General features: G+C 55.4%; 1 protein-coding gene across 2 annotated transcripts; it reads right to left on the bottom strand.

The window, feature by feature from the left end:
- Nucleotides 1-393: 393 nt before the first annotated feature.
- On the bottom strand, nucleotides 394-16,382 carry CERS2 (ceramide synthase 2). 2 transcript variants are annotated; one of them, XM_078861980.1, is made up of 11 exons: nucleotides 16,058-16,382; nucleotides 12,712-12,891; nucleotides 8,246-8,363; nucleotides 7,545-7,663; nucleotides 6,929-6,986; nucleotides 6,673-6,723; nucleotides 5,990-6,082; nucleotides 5,588-5,716; nucleotides 5,304-5,410; nucleotides 4,164-4,320; nucleotides 394-3,708 (listed from the first exon to the last, which is right to left on the bottom strand). In XM_078861980.1, exons 2-11 carry the CDS (start codon nucleotides 12,882-12,884, stop codon nucleotides 3,556-3,558), a joined length of 1,158 nt encoding a protein of 385 aa, XP_078718106.1. In that variant the 5' UTR covers nucleotides 12,885-12,891; nucleotides 16,058-16,382; the 3' UTR covers nucleotides 394-3,555. The 2 variants fall into 2 exon arrangements, with proteins under 2 accessions (XP_078718106.1, XP_078718107.1); XM_078861981.1 differs by lacking the exon at nucleotides 16,058-16,382 and adding an exon at nucleotides 15,248-15,497.
- Nucleotides 16,383-17,138: the final 756 nt, after the last annotated feature.

The raw sequence follows: 17,138 nt of genomic DNA, 5'->3' as shown, positions 1-17,138 counted from the left end.
CCCCCCCCACGCATTTGTACGTGCCTGAGTCACAACGTAAACAAACATTAACGCGCGCGGCTTTCAAATGTGACGCAGTCACCCTCCCATGATCAGTCGTGTGGGGTAGAGTTAGGCATGGGGAGGGAAGGCAAGACGGTGACACACGAGACACTGGACAATAATGAAGACGGTGAGAGACAGACAACTGGTGATAAGTCGTAAGACATTGGAGACGGACAGTGGCACATGAAGACAAACGAACACGAATACACGAGGCACAGTGAGGCAAGACCGAGTTCGTGGCGCTGTGACACAAACAGGAACACCGGAGAGGCGAGGAGGAACCAAGGCAGAGAGCACAACAGGCGACTCGCTGGCATAGAAGCACAACCCTGACCGCACCGCCGTGGCACATAATTTCTTTATTCTAGAAGGCAAATGTACAAAAAAAAGCTTAAATTAAATACAATTGCAAGTTCATATTAAGTGATATTGGAAAAAGGTGAACACATCTAGAGCGACGCTTTTAAAATCGTACCCACGAGGGGCGACGCCGGCTCGGCCAGCAGTGAGCAGCAGAGGCGAGCGGGAGAGGAAGTGGAGGCCTGGGGTCCGTGGCTACTGATGGCACTTCCATGATTAAGGTTTGGGTACGGTTGGTGATTGTCGGTTATGGATAGAACTGCGGATTTGGCAAAGTTTGTTTGTGGTTTGCGGGTAGGGCTACGGCAATTCTGGGCAAGGCTAGGGTAGGGTTATGGTTAAGAGTGATAGTTGGTTTATGTTTAGACAGAGCTTGGTCCGTTTTGTTGGCAAGGTCAGGTGGGTTCGAGCTCGGACGATGCTCCGATTGGCCAGCGTGCTTCACGTCCATGCTCCCACCAGCACCACCTGGGATCTCTCCACTTTCACCTCGCTCGTCACTGTCGGGGGAAGTGGGGGGGTGACGCCTCCTCCTATAAACATGAAACACCGCCACCGCCCCAGTGGGACTGGCCACACGAGGAGACAGACTGGGGGGCAAACGCCAGGGACAGACATCCCCCCTTGCTTCGGGTCTCCGGACCACCGCTCTACCAATCCCTCTTGCAATCGCTGGGTGTGCGTTTCAGCCATGGGACTCGCATCTCAATCCAGAGGAGGGGCGTCTCTGCCTCGTTCATTACAGAGCCGGGTCCGGGTTCAAGAGGTTGGGGTTAAGAGGCACAGGGTCAAAAGTACGGTCATATTCATGACCCGGCTCAGCCCCGTGAGGGCAAAGTTAGAGGCTCGGCCTCCTCATGAATTAGCTGCCGCGCTCGATGAATTGGTGTGTTTGTATGCGTATAAGTCAATGTGCATGCGAGTGTCAGCTGGCTGTGTACAGGAGCGTATGTGTGTGCCAGTAGCAGTGTTGGCAGGAGTGCCCGTGTCAGTTTGTAGCAGTGTCAACGGGAGTCCAGATGGGTGTGTGTGAGTGTGTGCAAGTCCGTGCGCACGTGTGAGTGAACCATGAGTGTGTGCACGCGTGAGTGAACATGTGACTGCGTGAGAGTCTGAGTGAGTCCATACGAGTTTGAGTGAACGTGAATGAGTGCGTTCGAGTCGGCGTGCGTCCCACACACGAGCACCATCACCAAGTGCGAACGCCAGGCTTGGCCCAACACGGACGCCGCTCAAACACGGACAGAGGGATTGGGACTTGGTCCCTCACAGACCCAGCACAGTGGCCAACGCTCCCCCCACCGGTGCCCCACACACACACAACGACACTTGTGCACCGTATTTTAGTTGCCGGTGCGAGATAGCAATGTCGACCCCATAGTTCGGAACCTCGGTGGCATTCAGAAGGTTGCGAGTTCAACTTCCAGTTGGGGGTTGACTCGGCCCATCGTCATCCCTCTGGGATCAATAAAATGAATACCATATTGTGGGGAAATTAACAGTGGCTGTCCGATGGGCGGCAGACACGCCCCGCCATAGGAATACAGAATTTCCACCACTTGGTCACGACTGCAAGCATGAGATGAGGACCAGTAACGCAATGCTCATTTGAGCAGGAAAACACTTTTGACTCTCAGAATAGCAAGCACGGTCATTGAACCCCCAAAAAACAAGCCCTTACAGCAATACGACTCCACCCGTAGAAAATGACCAGAACACGACATCTCTGGACGGCCAGGGTGCAAATACTGTTAGAGTAATAGGACCCCCAACCCCACCACCCCAGCCTGCAGTGAGACTACCCCAGGGTTCGTGTCGAAGCACCTGCCCATGGTTCACGCGCTGCCCCAAGTGGCGTTGTCTGTGTCAAGGTGCATGACTAAGGAGGAGAGCCACTCCCATGGCAGGTACGGATCTGAAAAAGAACGACCCAGACTGGCATGGGGTTGTGGAGAGGGTGTTAACCACAGGAAGAGGGAGGTATTTAGATAATCTGTAGAATTCTAACCCCCGGGATAAATAATTCTACGGGGGAGGGGGTCAAAATACGATGTCACAGCAGCGGCACTGGCGGAAATCTTTAACGCGGGCAACCGATTCCAATGGAGGCTGGCGAGAAATACCACGTGCCACTTGCCGAGGCCACGTATCGACGAAGGCGTCATCGGCGTACATTTAAAAAAAAATGGCACGAATCGCCAACCGCCTTCCCCTGCGGTCGCGCCGCCTGCGAACGAATGCCCAAAGCTCCAGGCCGAGCTCCACGGAGGGCAGCGCAGGAGGGGAGAGGGCGGCAAGCAGGAAGGTATGGAAGGAGCCTAGTGCGTGCGCGCGTGGGAGGAAAGTAAAGGAGATGTGCTGCAGCAGCATCCCCTCGGATGAACGCGCCCCGCTCGGCTAGCGGGCTTGCCGTCAGCGCCGCGCCGGGCAGGGACGACGCGGGGCGCAGGGCATGCAGCGTCTCGCTACTCGAGGGAGACGCCAGAGAGCCGCCCGACAGGGTCGCTCGCGACAGGGTCCCTCGTGCGCGCGGCTGCAGTGACGCAAATCTTAAGAGTTTAGGTCCTGCACCTTGGCAGTGTTACACTGCTCGAATAATAACGATAAAAATATATATAACAACGGAAAATAAACAAGTGTGATTAACGCTAACGGCTTTAAAATAAACGCAGTGCGTTAATATTCGTTTGGCGTAACACCAACAAGGAAAACCAAATCATCGCTACTTATCATCACTTTTGATTAAAATAAACAAGTCACTTTAGTGCGAAATTAACTCATTGTTGGACCGTCCGCGTCTTGGTGGCATCAACAGCATCATCAGCGGTGGAGAGCGGCGTGCAGTGAGAGGAGCGCGTTCACCGCCGTCCCTGGGGAGCCGCCCAACCAGGGACCGCCGTCAGGCCGACTGGACGACGGCCTCACGGTCGGATGCCGCCTCTTGATTGGCTGGTTTTGACGGTCACGGCCGCCTACTGCTATTGGCCGATTGACTGGTGTCGTTGGTCACGCGGTCGAGTGCTGTCGGCTTGATTGGCTGCTGTCCACGGGAGTGAGGCTGGCTGCCGCGGTCCGATCGGCTTGGTCCTCGGTTACCCCAGGAATGGCGGGCGCAGGCGTGGATTTGCCCGTGGCCCGCCGTGGCGGTGGCTACTGCGCCTTGGCGGTGGCGCGCTTGTCTCCACCGCACACGCCCGCGTGCCCGTTCCTCATGGCGCCGTTCGAGCCCATTGCGCAATCCGTGCTGGACTCCTCCTCCGAGCCGTCGCTCTCGTCCACGTCGCTCCGCTCGTCCTTGTCGAGCTGTGACAGCGAGGGGGGAAACCTCTCCAGTTCTCGCCAATGCTCGCACACTCCTCCACTTGCCCATCCATTCACTCGTACACCCACCCACTCAATCCACTCACTTTCCTCTCACCTGTCCACTTGCTCACCCGCATGCACTCACCCATTCACTCATCCACTCATGAACTCTATCATCCACTACTCGCTTTCCTCCCTGATCCCCCGCCCGCCAAACCACGCGCTCACTCATTCACGCATCCATTCACTCACCCACCAATCCACTCATGCATCCACTTACCCACCCCCACCCATTCACACTCACCTGCTCTCTGACCTGCCCACTTTTCCACCTGTTCAGTCACCTGCTCAGTCACTCACCCACCCACCCATTGAACCATTATCTCTGTTGCCCATTCATGTACTCAATAACCCCCCCGCCCTTCCCCGGCCAACGGCGGGGTGGAGGGACCGACCTGTCCGACGAAGATGAACCGGTAGAGCATGCGCACGATGAGGTAGGCCCAGAAGATGTGCAGCAGCTGCAGCACCATGAGCATGGCGTTGAAGAAGTAGTAGCCGAAGAACGCGGGGTAGAACTCGAGGGACGTGACCGCTGTGCAGTGGATGATCCTGCACCAGGGGTGACACCGCAGACATCACCGCCACGAACGACAACACAAACTAAACGAGACTTTTAATTTTACTAGGTAAGGCCCACTGGCCGTGAATGCTAGCGCAACGAGGCAGCTTTTGACGTGGAACTTTATAGCAGCCAAATACTCAAAACACATGACCACGGGGAGAGAGACACGCAAACCCCCAAATATACAGGCGTCAGTGTCGGGATCAAACCCACAACCTGCATACGAGGCGAGGTAGTTAACATCTCGCCACCGCGGTGCCCGTGTAGACAAAGATCCCCCATGTAGCCTTTAATAGACTGTTGATACAAGTGCTGTTAGCACCTATGAAGACTGGCATGGCACACGAGGGGAAGGGGTGGCCAGCACCAAACGCAACTGGGGCACATCGACACAAACGCGTAACAACGCTCGGAGTAACGGCGGCTAAACGGCTCCCAATACGAGGCCTCGGGATGAGCGAGCCCTTTTCTGGTGAGCGATTGCTAGGGAGGGTCATGGCAAAAGGGGTAGGGGGGTGGAGTGGAGAAGGAGACAAAGTTGGGGCCTGAAGAGAGGAGCTGAACATGATTGGCTGGGAATTTAAGTGGCCATGCAGGGCATGAGCAAGGCTGCGTGAGTGAGTGCAGATGTGATAGAGCATGTGGGTGAATGGTGAGCATGTGGGTGAATGGTGAGCATGTGGGTGAATGGTGAGCATGTGGGTGAATGGTGAGCATGTGGGTGAATGGTGAGCATGTGGGTGAATGGTGAGCATGTGGGTGTGTGAGTATTTGCGAGTGCGTACGTGAACGCGTGTTAATGAGCGTGCGTGTGACTTGCAATGAAAGGCTGTGTGAGCATGCCAGTAAATAATCATGTCGCTTTGGGAGCCTGTGTGTGGACATGCAAGTGTGCATCGATAAGCTTACGACCACACAAAGCAAGTGAGCCCGTGTGGAGGGTGTGCGTGAGCGAGCGCAACGCCCGCACCAGAAGGGGAAGATGACGAGGCGCGTGACGAGGAAGATGACGGTGAAGACGACGAAGAGGGAGTCGCACGTGCGCTGCCACCTGGCGTAGTTGAACATCTTGGCCGACTGCGGAACACACGGCAGGGGGGCATCATGCACGGCAGGGGGGTGGGGGCATCGCTCACAGCAGGGGCATCGCTCACTCCCTCAATTCCCACCTCCGCCTGAAATCATTCATTGCGTTGACCAAGTCCGCTCACGCACGCATACACACGTAAACACTCGCATGCACGGAAGCGTCACCTCTAGGAAGTAGTCGGAGGAGTCGTGCACGGCCATGACGAGGGTGCCCGCCCGGATGTAATTGGCGAAGTACGAGAAGCTGATGAGCACGATGGTGGCGACATGGTGAATTATCTGCTCCTTAAAATCCTGCACGGACACGCGGGGGGACAGGCAAGGGGACACGTGAGGATATGCAGGGGGACGCGCAGATGTGCGGATACAAACAGTATACACAAACTCACATGGACACATTCACAAGGAGACGTCACTTGGGAATTCCCTCCCATCATCATCTTATCGTGCTGTTTGTCGCTCGACTCTTTTGTCCATCTTCACATCAGACGCTTCCCACGCTGTGACCACGTGTCCTGTCCTCACGTCCCGTGCGCGAGCGTCCCGTGTACTCGCATCTCCACTCACTTTCCGTCGGACGTCGAACGCGACGCTGAAGAGCAGCGACAAGTAGAAGCCGAGCTCGATGGTGTAGTACCAGTACTGCGAGGGCAGCAGGGCCTGCGACGCACGCACAAAGACGAAGATCCACCGTAAAGCCTTTAACAGACTGTTGGGGCAAGTGCTGTTGGCGAGCACCTATCAAGGTCAGTACAGCACACGGGGGCGTGAGTGGACAATGCCACCGACCGCCTTTGTCTCACTACTGTTATCGGTTGTGAGCAGGAATCAAACGCGGGTCGCCACGTCCGTAATGCAGTGCACTAACCACTGCACTACCACTCCCCGCCAAAATAAAAAAAAGATCCCCTACAGAGTCTAAAGAGACTGTTGGGGCAAGTGCTGAAAGTGAACACCTTATGAAGGCCAACACAGCACACCTGGCCGCCTTTGTCTCCCTCGAGGCAATGATTACATGCTGCACCAGTTACTCGTTTGAGGCCGAGTCGACCTTGGGGAGGCCCAGACCACTCCCAACACGACATGTGAACACACGGTGATCCACAAGTTGTGCTCCGCGCCGCGTTACACCGCCGTGTGTGTGCCGGGAGCTGTCTGCTCAATTCCTGCGTGGTGTATCCTGTACTGTGTTGCAACATGAGCCATCATATGGCATGGTGTGTTTGGTGTGGTAGACCTGTGTGCGTTACCTGCTTTGGGTATCCGACCCAGCATTCCCTTTGTTCCCAAAACCAAGGTTTCTACAAAAACAAAAACATCAGAAATTGAGCGTGAGAAAATCAAAGTAAGAAAGCGCTCAAGTTTCAAGTTTGTTTGTTTATCCAGGGCAGAACTCGATAGACCAGGATGAGAGTGAACCGGGTCACCAGGATCACTCAGCTTGAACAGTCAAGCAAACCGACTGCGTCGCGAGTGAAGGGAGCTGGGTGCGCGCTTCGTACGTACGTCGACGATGACGGCCATGCCCATGCAGAACGCCACGATGTAAAACACAAACCTCCAGCTGCGAGCGAGACGGGAATGCATGGGGCGTACGGGGAAAGGGGAAGACGTGGGGGGGTATGAGGAGAGGAAAGGAAAAAACATGGGGGGGTACGGGGAGAAGGGAAGACATGGAGGGTACGGGGAGAGGGGAAGACATGGAGGGTACGGGGAGAGCGAGAGAGAGACAGGGGGACGGCGAGGCGAGGTGACGCCCGGAGGACACAGCAGGAAGGGGAAGTGGAAGAGATGAGCGAGAGGAGGGGTGGGAGGTAGAACGAATCAATTTCTCTTCCTGGTCGCTCTCGTTATCCACTGTCCAACGCTCGCTCTCACGTGCGGTCCGACAAACAGAGGCCGCAACGCTACTCATTTGTGCCGCCTCGCCATTTAGACAGAAGCAAATTTCTATCTCGTCATTCTAAACAACGAATCATTGCGCGTGCACTCAACGCACGTGCATCACGAGCACCGCTATCGACCGACGAATCATTACTTCCTCGGCACAACCGACCGGACAGCCGTCGCCGGCGACAGAGGGGCCCCCCCCCACCGCCCCCACCCCCCCGTTTCGCCGCACCTCGCCTCGCAGAACTTCTTCATGATTCCAGCGCGGTCCTGGTTTCGCCGGCGCCGGAACCAGCGCTCCACCTGGCGCTGCGTCCAGTCGGACTGCTTCACCAGCCGCTCCAGCTCGGCCTGCGGTGAGACGCCACAGCCGGGGGACACCGCAGCGGTGGCGGCGGAGGGTAAACGATGGCGACGAGTTTCTAGCTGACGGCACGACGGCCCCAGCGTGCACGGGTCGCATCGCGATGAGGAGCCGTAACCCCGGCTCGCCAGGAAATGGCGGTACGGCAAACGTAGACTCCCATCTGTTCCATCTGTACAAGATGGAGTGGGGTGCGCCCCCCTCACACGTGCATGTGGGTTTTGTCGGGTGCTCCGGTTTTCCTCCCGCACGTAGCAAGCGCTCATTAAATGGCTGGAAACATCTTAATATATAGGAGACCGCCGAGCTTGGGCAATTGTAGGCACCGGCTCTTCACCACACGGCTGCTTCCTGCCGATCTCACTCGTCTGTGGGTCCTCCTGAGTCGTCCTCGCTCTCTTTTCTCCCCCCCACTTAAATTTGAGACTTTCTTTATTTATGTAGAATTGCAAATAAGTTATACTTTTTATGTATATCTCATAAGTAACAGTTAAACCCGTATAATGAAAATGGCATCAATCTCTGGCCGAGCAGACCTAGAGAGGATGGCGGGCCAGGCGGGACGCTACCTGTGTGGGCCGCTTGGTGCGGGAGCGGTAGACTTTCTCCAGCACGGCGTTGGGCGGCACCTCCCTCCGCACCGTCTCCACCACGCCCATGCGTCGTGCCAGCGGCGTGGCCACCCACCTGCTCACACACGGTTCCATGCGCACACGGTTACCTGGCGACCCGACACGCAGTTAGACACGCAGTTAGACACGGTTACACACACCTATAAGAAAACACACATGGTTACACGCAGGTTCAGCCCGATGTCTTCCCAGCGCTGACGTCTGGATAGATTCTTCATCTCATGGCATGATGGATGAGAATCCGGTAAGGGACCAACATTGAAACGGACTCGCAGGGAACCGATTCAGAATCTCCCCGTGTGTGTGCGTGTGTGTGTGTGTGCAGTGCGGGTTCAGCTAGTCACTTCCACTTGGAGAGAGAATGCAGAGGACTCTCTCTCACGCGAGGTTTTAGTTCTACCAAAACACGACAGGATTCTGTGGCACACATGAATGGTTCTTTTGTAGGCTGTGCGGTGCAACAAGCTGGGCAAGCCGGGCCAGCGAGTGAGCCCCCTGCACTCTGTGGAATAAATTCCATTTCCCACCCCGAACCCCCTAAACGGTATTGCGGCCTCTGGCTTGAGTTGTGGCAGGGCCGGATGGTGTCTCCCGGGTGTCCTGCGGAGGAATTAACTTCAAATGACAACTCTTCTTGTTCTCACGCCCCATGCAGAGCTGATCAGCAGTGTTTCCGGGCTTGTGTTGCGGCTGGTGAGTGAGCCAGTCGGTGAGCTGCAGGAGTCGCCCGGTGAATTTATCACGGAAATAAATAAGTCTCGCATACACCCAGCCACTTGTAGACTCACAGGGAGATTAATGTGGTGATTTCTGAAATACTTCCGGTGAGTGATCGAAGCAGGCAGCAGCATTACTATTTGTTCCATGTTTCGAGCTATAGATGGACTTAGAGACCCAAGACTCACATGGGGACCCACAAACTCATGATGGAAGTGTGCAGTGACGCTACTATGTAGACCGTGATTTGAGCTATAGACTGACTCAGAGACCCACAGACTCATATGATGGAAGTGGCGTGCAGTGGCGGGACGATATGGGTCGCGGTGTGGGGCTCGCCAAAATTGTCATCGGTGCAGACGTCCGCGTCTGCCGCGCGATGTCGTGACGCGGCACGGACCACCGCGTGCGGTTCAATTGCGACCGCGGAGTTCTGCGTTGAGGTCAGCGATTAAGCACTCGGTTAGGGACGTTTGTACCATCGCAGGTCGCTCTGCATCGAGTCTCAAGGCTGAATGCCGGTACCTTGGAAGCCGGCGCTCGATTCCCAAAGCCGGCCACGGAGCTTTAACCCAAACTCTGGGAGGTTCTGAAGGCTCTCTTCACTGCGATGCCAGAGGCGCCGTGATGAAAGGAGATCTGCCTCGTCAGCAGCAGCAGAGCGACTGGACTGGGAGCGTGTCAATGTGCAGCGGCGTTTCTAATCTTCCTCTGCCATTGTGTTCTCAAAAACCCAACATGAAGCAGAAACGGCGCGGATGGTGGGCACGGGTCAGAGCTTCACCCGCCGAATTGATAACCTCATGTTAAAATGTTTCATCTACCCTCGATTGAAATTGGGTACTCAAGCGTAGTGATCTGGCTGGTTCAACAGTTAAACCGTCAAATTATTCCAACTCCGGGACTTTACAAACTTCTGCGCTATTAACTCAAGCCGAACGCTCTTTGCAGGATGTATCAGAGCTGTGACCCGAATGTGGATAAAGCAGGGGAGGGGTGGGGCCCTTCTCTTCTAACGTGAATTCAGAAATAGTTCTGCAACGTCATCTTCTCTTTAACGCAGGGTCGTGCCGGTGACGAGGCTGAACGGAAACGCTCTCCGGCAGCGATGGCGCAATCGGAGAACCAAATCTCCGACGAGAAGCGGGGATAGGACAATGGCCGCCACCCCACGGGGCACGCGCCGGCACATTCTCGTCAGTCAACGCCAAACTGCCGTCACCGACACAAACAGGGCACCGCCCCGGGAGGCGAGCCGGTCTCCATGGTGTCCCCACACGGAGCGGCGGTGCACACGCCCCACCCTCCCACCCGCCCACCTGCCCACCAGCCCCCAGGGTTTGTTTACACAGCGGGACACAACGCGATCAATCCCCAGCTCAAAGGTCCCACGATCAGACTTTGCACAGAGCGGGCGTCGCCACGACAGGGACTCTGCCGCTAACGCACGGCCATGGCACGTGTGCTCCGTCGGTCTCTCGGCAAGGATGCGCGAGCTCGCACACTAGCACAAAGATAAAGAGCCCCTGTATAGCCTCAGACATTTGGGGCAAGGGCTGTTAGCGCATCTGTGAAGGTCGGAAAGGCACACGAAGGGGGTGGGAGGCCAGAACCGCGCCCGGACACATTTGTCTCCCCCATGACGATGTTTACACATCGCACCAGGTGCTCATTAGATGCCGAGTGGACCTGGGGGAGGCCCAGGACTGGTTCAGATAATCGTCACTGGTGTTGGTGGCCATGAGTGGGAATCCAACTCAGGTCGCTGGGTTAGTAGCATGCCGTGGTAGCCGCTGCACTTCCGCTCCCATCTCACACAAAAAGACAAAGAGCCCCCGTATAGCCTTATACAGACTGTTGGGGCAAGTGCTCTTAGCGAGGACCTATGAAGGCCAGAATGGTACACGAGGGGTGGGTGGCCAGCACCACGCTCGAATGCCTTTGTCTCCCCAGTGGAGATGTTTACACACCACACCAGGTACTCATTTGAGACTGAGCCGACCTAGGGAGAGGCCCAGGACCGGTTCAGATAATCGTCACCGTTGTCGGCCGTGAGCAGGAATCGAATTCGGGTGGCTGGGTTTGTAGCTCAGCGCGCTAACCGCTACACCACCGCTCCCCCACATCTCGCACACATGCACGCACCCACTCACACTCGCCATGACCTGTGACCGCTGCTGCTGCTGCTCCCTCAATAAAATACCCAGCCTAGCAACCGTTATCAAATATCAAATATGCCCCTGTAGAGTACACATGGAGCCAGGAGAGAGGTCACCGCCAACGGGGCTGGGAGGTCACCAGGCAAAGCTGCGCCGTCACAGACGAGCACAATGATCGCACAACCACCGACAATTCCTTTGAATTAATATATTATGTAATATTTACAAGAATATGATCTGTGACACACTCGCTTTTTGCTCTAATTTATTTGCAGTCATTTATTGCTTAGATAATTTTTTGTTCCTAAAACAATGTAGTCACACTTTCTATTTTTTTTTGGTTACGTTTAAGACCAGTTTCCCTATGACTGTAACCTGTAAAGAGTACCGGTACACGCTGTTTGTATCGCGACCTACGTAACCACGATATACACTAAGATCTGTTCTTTATAACTTCCATACAAGTCACAGGACGCCGATGAAATAAAACCCAACAGCTAAAAATCCATCTCTAGTTGGCCGTTTTTGCTTCATCGCTGTACCTTATATTTACGCAATCACGTTTGTCGTTTTGGTAACCCGGATCAGTCGCTCTCACAAATGAGACTACATCCTGCTCTCACCTGGTCAAACAAACTAATATTGAGCTTGTAATTCAACTCGTTTTCAGTAGGCTCCCCATGCTGCACATGGATGTTTGGCCAATTCCATGCTCAGGGTTGTTTTACGCGAGGCAGGAAACCAGAGCAGCTGGAGAAGCCCCACCACACACAGTGAGACGACGCTTAAACATATCCACACAGACAGCTTCACCAGCCCACTTGGTGTGCGGTCACCTCGCCGCTACCCAGATCCCGTGGACTTGGAAATTTTTCAAATCTCAACCTGTTGCCTCCCAAGGATTTGTTTTCACGGTAAGTGTGTGCAAACACACCTTGATAGAGGTCTCTGACTCACCAGGCAGTGAAGGGACTGGTTAGCAAACAGTACCCAAGCACAGCCCAGCACCCACATAAACGCCATTTGCAGGGTGCCCAGGTGACTTGGGTCAGCGAGACTGGCACAGCGAGTGGCTCTGACCCACATGGTGACAAATCGGATGACCTACCTACCGTGTGGCTACTGTGTGCTTGACATTAACATCAAAATCAAATTATTTGGTGTTGGCACCATTATTATAGCACAATGCGCCCACGAAGGAAGGTGCGATGTTTGGTGGTCTGCAGTCGTTTTTCAGCAGGGGTCGACGTTGTGGTGTGTAATCGTAATTGAGTATGTAGAGAGTTCATTCTGATTTGAACCATGACGACGGCACACAACGCCCTATACTCTTTTAAAAGGCCCATTGCGAAGCGGATTGAGCGTAGCGGCATCTTACGGTTGATACGCCTGCAGTATTAAACAGGGCTGCCTGCCAGGGTCCAACCACGAACCTCTGCCCCAAGCGGAGCGTGCGCTACCACTGGGCTGCGGCTCCGTGCGGCCTGCTGACCCGCGGGGCGCGGGCATCCCGCGGTTTCGGCTGACCTCTCGAAGAGCAGTCGCACGCCGATGAAGAGCAGGGCGACGGGGAGCGTGAGCCACAGGTCGGAGGGGCGCGGCTGCACGGTGCCCGGAGAGTCCTCCAGGTCAGCCCACGTCAGGTTTGGTGGCAGCCACAGCCGCTGGTACCAGAACACGTCCAGGAGCAGCTGTGCCATGGCTATGCTGCGGGCACAGGTCACGCGGCGCGGGTAGCGTAAAGTGCCCGTCGGCTCGGAACCCGGTAACACGTGCGCGTGTCTGTGTAGGGCAGAGGGTGCGAGTGTGTGTGCGAGTGGGGAGCAGTGGCGCTACGAACCCGGTGACCAGAGTTCAATTCCTGCTCCCGGTGGACACCAGTAACAATTATCTGAACCGGTCCTGGGCTTCCTCAAATGAGTACCTGGTGTGGTGTGCAAACATCGCTACTTAGGAAAGGCGGCCAGGCGTGGTGTTGGCCACTCACCCCCTCGAGTGCCGTTCCGGCACCTCATAGGTGCTCACGAACAGCACTTGCCCCAACAGTCTGCTACAGGCTACACGGGGGTAAATGTTGTGAATTGTCTCTCCAACACACCGGTGTGCTGTACTAATAAGGAATTCGCACGTTCTGCTTACGTGACAAACCCTTCTAATTGGCTGTGTCGGGTAGTGGCGGGATTAATGACACATTTATATTTCCGCAATCTAACCCAAAAAAACCTATATTATGGATGATATTGGTCACGAAAGCCGACGTGTTAAACTTAGTCTTTGTGTGGAGGGAAATAATTGCGTGTTAGATTTTGAGCACATGTAGGGTGTTCGTAGACGTGTTTTTCAGTGTGTGTGTGTAGAGAGAGCAACGTGTGTGTGTGTAGGTGTGTGTGTAGGTATATACGTGTGTGCGCGAGTGTTTACGTTGTTGTTTATGTATAGATTGGTGGAGCAGTGGTTAGCGCACCGCACTACAAACCTGGGAACCCGAGTTCGATTCCCGCTTGTGGCCAACACCAGTGACAATTTCCTGAGCCAGCCTCTGGCCTCCCCTAGGTTGACTCAGCCTCAAATGAGTGCTAGGTGCGGTGTGTAAACATCAGCACTTGGGAGACAAAACGCCTGGCCATGGTATTGGCCACTCACCGAGTGTGCAATTCTGCCAAGAAATAGGTGCTCGCTAACAGTACTTTCCCTAACAGTCTATAATAGGCTATTCGGTGAATATTTGTGGTTTATTTGAGTGTAGAGTATAGGGCGTGTGTTTTAGTGGATGTGTAAGATGTTATTATGAGAATATGAGTGGGTGTGTAGGTACCTGTGTGTAAGAGTTGCATGTGTATGGGTTTCTAGACTCTGCGTGCAGGTGCATGAATAATCAAGTCACTGTCATTACTAGTTGTGTGTGTTTACCTAACAATGTGTGTGGGTGGCTGTGTAATGGCATGCGTGTGCGTGCGAGTGCATATTAAGCACATGCATCATCATCACCATCATCATCGTCGTGCCGTGAGACCGTGGCTCAAACGCGTTCCTCCGTCCGTGCGTGCGGAGCGGTGGAATGGATGAGGTTTACAAACTACAAAGAGAGTTAATTACGTAGCGTCTCCTACCCGTCCCAAATGCACCCAAACGTCCACCAACGAGTGCCACGCTCCGGCGGTTTCCACTCATTACCTGCTCTCTGTACACACCTCACCACAGAAGCACCACGCCGACGTACGACCGCTATGGACCAGCGGGGTCAGGTCACGGCAAGGGTGGCGGTGGCAACTGAGCAGCCGGGAACTTGGCGGCCGTTCCGCTGCCGCTCTGAGCTCAATGGAGATGACGACTGACAGTGCGGGGATGGAACCAGTGGCGCCTGAAGCCAGACCCCCTTCCCTCATATCCCCCCACCTCCATCCCTCTCTCAGCATCACCACGTGCACCCAGGCCCACACGAAGAAAACCAGAGAGGACCCAAAAATCAAGAAACGCTAACACTAACAGTGGATTTAAATACGACTCAAAGGGACCCCTTGGCACCCCAACTCACACCAAGTCCATCAAGGGATATTTACAGACCCCTCAAATGCCCAAAGAAAACTATGAAGCCATAAGAACTCAGACTACTGGAAAGGTCTAGAAACTCAAGATAACTCAGAGCCACCAAAACACCTTTAAGAGACTCCAAATAACTCATAGAGACGACAGAAACCCCATATAGACCCAGAATAACCCATAGATAACCATAAAAAGCGTATAGATACGCCATATAGACAACACATAACCCATAAAGACCAAAGGGAGACCACAAAGATCTCCAACAAACCCCAATAATCCATTAGTCTTACAGCTGACAAGTAACCAAAGGAAACTTAAGAACCCTAAAATCCCAGATAACCCAATGGAACCTCTAAAATGTCACGAGACTCGTAGAGACCCCAATAGACTCTGAGGAACTCATAGCCACCCTCGGGGACAATCAGAGATGCCATGGGACCCTCAGGTGCCCAACAGAGACCCACCCCCCCCCCAAGGAAACCCTCCGCCACCACCACCACCAAGTTTCACAGCCACGCACCTGCGAGCGCTGATCCCTCTGCCTCGCCGCTCTCTCTCCGTCCCTCCTCGCCGGAGTAATCAAGGCAAGGTGGGTAGGTGGGGAGGTAGGTGGGGGTTCTCCACGGGCCTGAGCACGCGTGCTCGACAAAGCTCAGGAAGAGCGTGGATTCGGAGGTAACTTTGGCGAACTCGGGCGTCCTGCGATCCCAGCAGCGTCGGGGGGTGAACGCCTCGTCCCAAGGGTGGGCCCAGCCGGGGTGTGGAGGACAAGGGGCGGGGCACGGCCCAGGTGAAGGGGACGAGGGGCGGGGCCCTGCCCAGGTGGGGAGGAAGAGCGCGGAGTGGTGGGGGGAGGGGTGGTGGTTAGGGCCCAGCCAAGGTGAGGGGGGGGCCTAGGTTGGGGGTGGGGCCTACGTTGGGGGTGGGGCCTACGTTGGAGGAGAGGCGGGGCATAAGCCCCAGGTGAATCTGGACACGAGCCCCCAAGCTCGCCCCCCTCCACACAACCTCCACCGCCCCTCGCTCTCAATTCCCCACTGCGCTCGCGCGCGCGCGGGGTGGAGGGGGGGCCCCGCGAGCACAGAGCGCGCGCCCTCGGCCAATCAGGCGGGCGGGCCCGGTCGCCTCGCGCGCGCTCTCCGCCAATCAGGAGGCGCCGGGCCCCGCGCCGCGCGCATCCGCGCTGGGGAATCCGCTGGGGCCTGCAGCCCCGCACTGTACCCGCCTCACTTGTTTCCCGGACTCGCCTCAAAGCGGAGGAAACTTTTCAAAACCCCCCCAAATAAATATCTCTCGGCCCAAAGGCCTCTCCGAAGCGAGCGGCCCTCACCTCGCGACGGCGGCGGCGACGGCGGCGACAGCGGCGGCCGGGGAATGTCGCTCGGGGAGAAGGAAGAAGCTGGCGAGGGCGGGACACGACGAGCGAGCGTCTTCCCTCGCGGAACAAAAAGAAACTTCGGGTGGCCGCGCGGGGCCTCCTCGCTCCTCCTTTACCTGTTGCGTTCGGCGAGGCGCCCCGCCCTGCCGACGTCACCGCGCACGATGGCTTTCGTCACTGCGTCGCGCGTGCCGACGTCATCACGCACAATTAGTGCGGGGGGGGGGGCGCGGGTTATTGAACGCCGCGGCAAGCAGGGAGTGACCCCCCAACACCGCACCCCCCTTTGCGGGATGACATCACCGACGGGGCGCGGTGATGCAGTCGCGCGATGCTGATCACAATGACGCAATCGCGTTGAGCGGAGGTGTGTGACGCAATTGCGTTTGGCGGGAAGGGCTACGCGATGACGTCAACGTATCGATGACGTAATCGCGGGAGTCCGGGCCAACCCGAGCATTTACTGAGCCAAGAATGTCTGTGTCCCGCGCGTGACGTCACTCCACGTCGGCCAGCCCCCCTCATTAATAATCATGAGCAGGTGACGTCACTAAACATCGAATAGCCCCCCTCATTAATAATCATTACAAGGTGACGTCCTCCAAATGGACACTCACTCCATTAATAATAATTAGCGGGTGACGTCACTCCACATGGGGGGGGGGCGAGGCGCCTTCCCCCTCCTCGGCGTCAACTCACAACCCTCACTACAAAGGCAGAACCCTCACGTCACGTGGTCTCCGTGACGCTGTTGTTGAGACATCAAGGTAAAAAGGACGTCATGATGAACAAGGGATTATAACCTTTAAATGAAATAAGTCTGTGTCACCGCGCCCTTACTAATTGCACACGAATTAATGCAATGAATATCACGTTACGGTCTGCCTTTCGCTTGCAAGTTTCAGATTTAATTAAATACATCCGTCCCTGGACGGGCAAAAGGCTCGTGTAATTATATTTACTTTTAATGTTTATCTAACAGTACATACTGTGTTTATTGATGGGGTTTTCTGTGGCCCAATAATAAAGGTTG

Source organism: Lampetra fluviatilis, chromosome 13, assembly GCF_964198595.1.
Source record: "Lampetra fluviatilis chromosome 13, kcLamFluv1.1, whole genome shotgun sequence".
Lineage (NCBI taxonomy): Eukaryota > Metazoa > Chordata > Hyperoartia > Petromyzontiformes > Petromyzontidae > Lampetra > Lampetra fluviatilis.
This window is presented reverse-complemented; position numbering and strand designations above follow the sequence as displayed.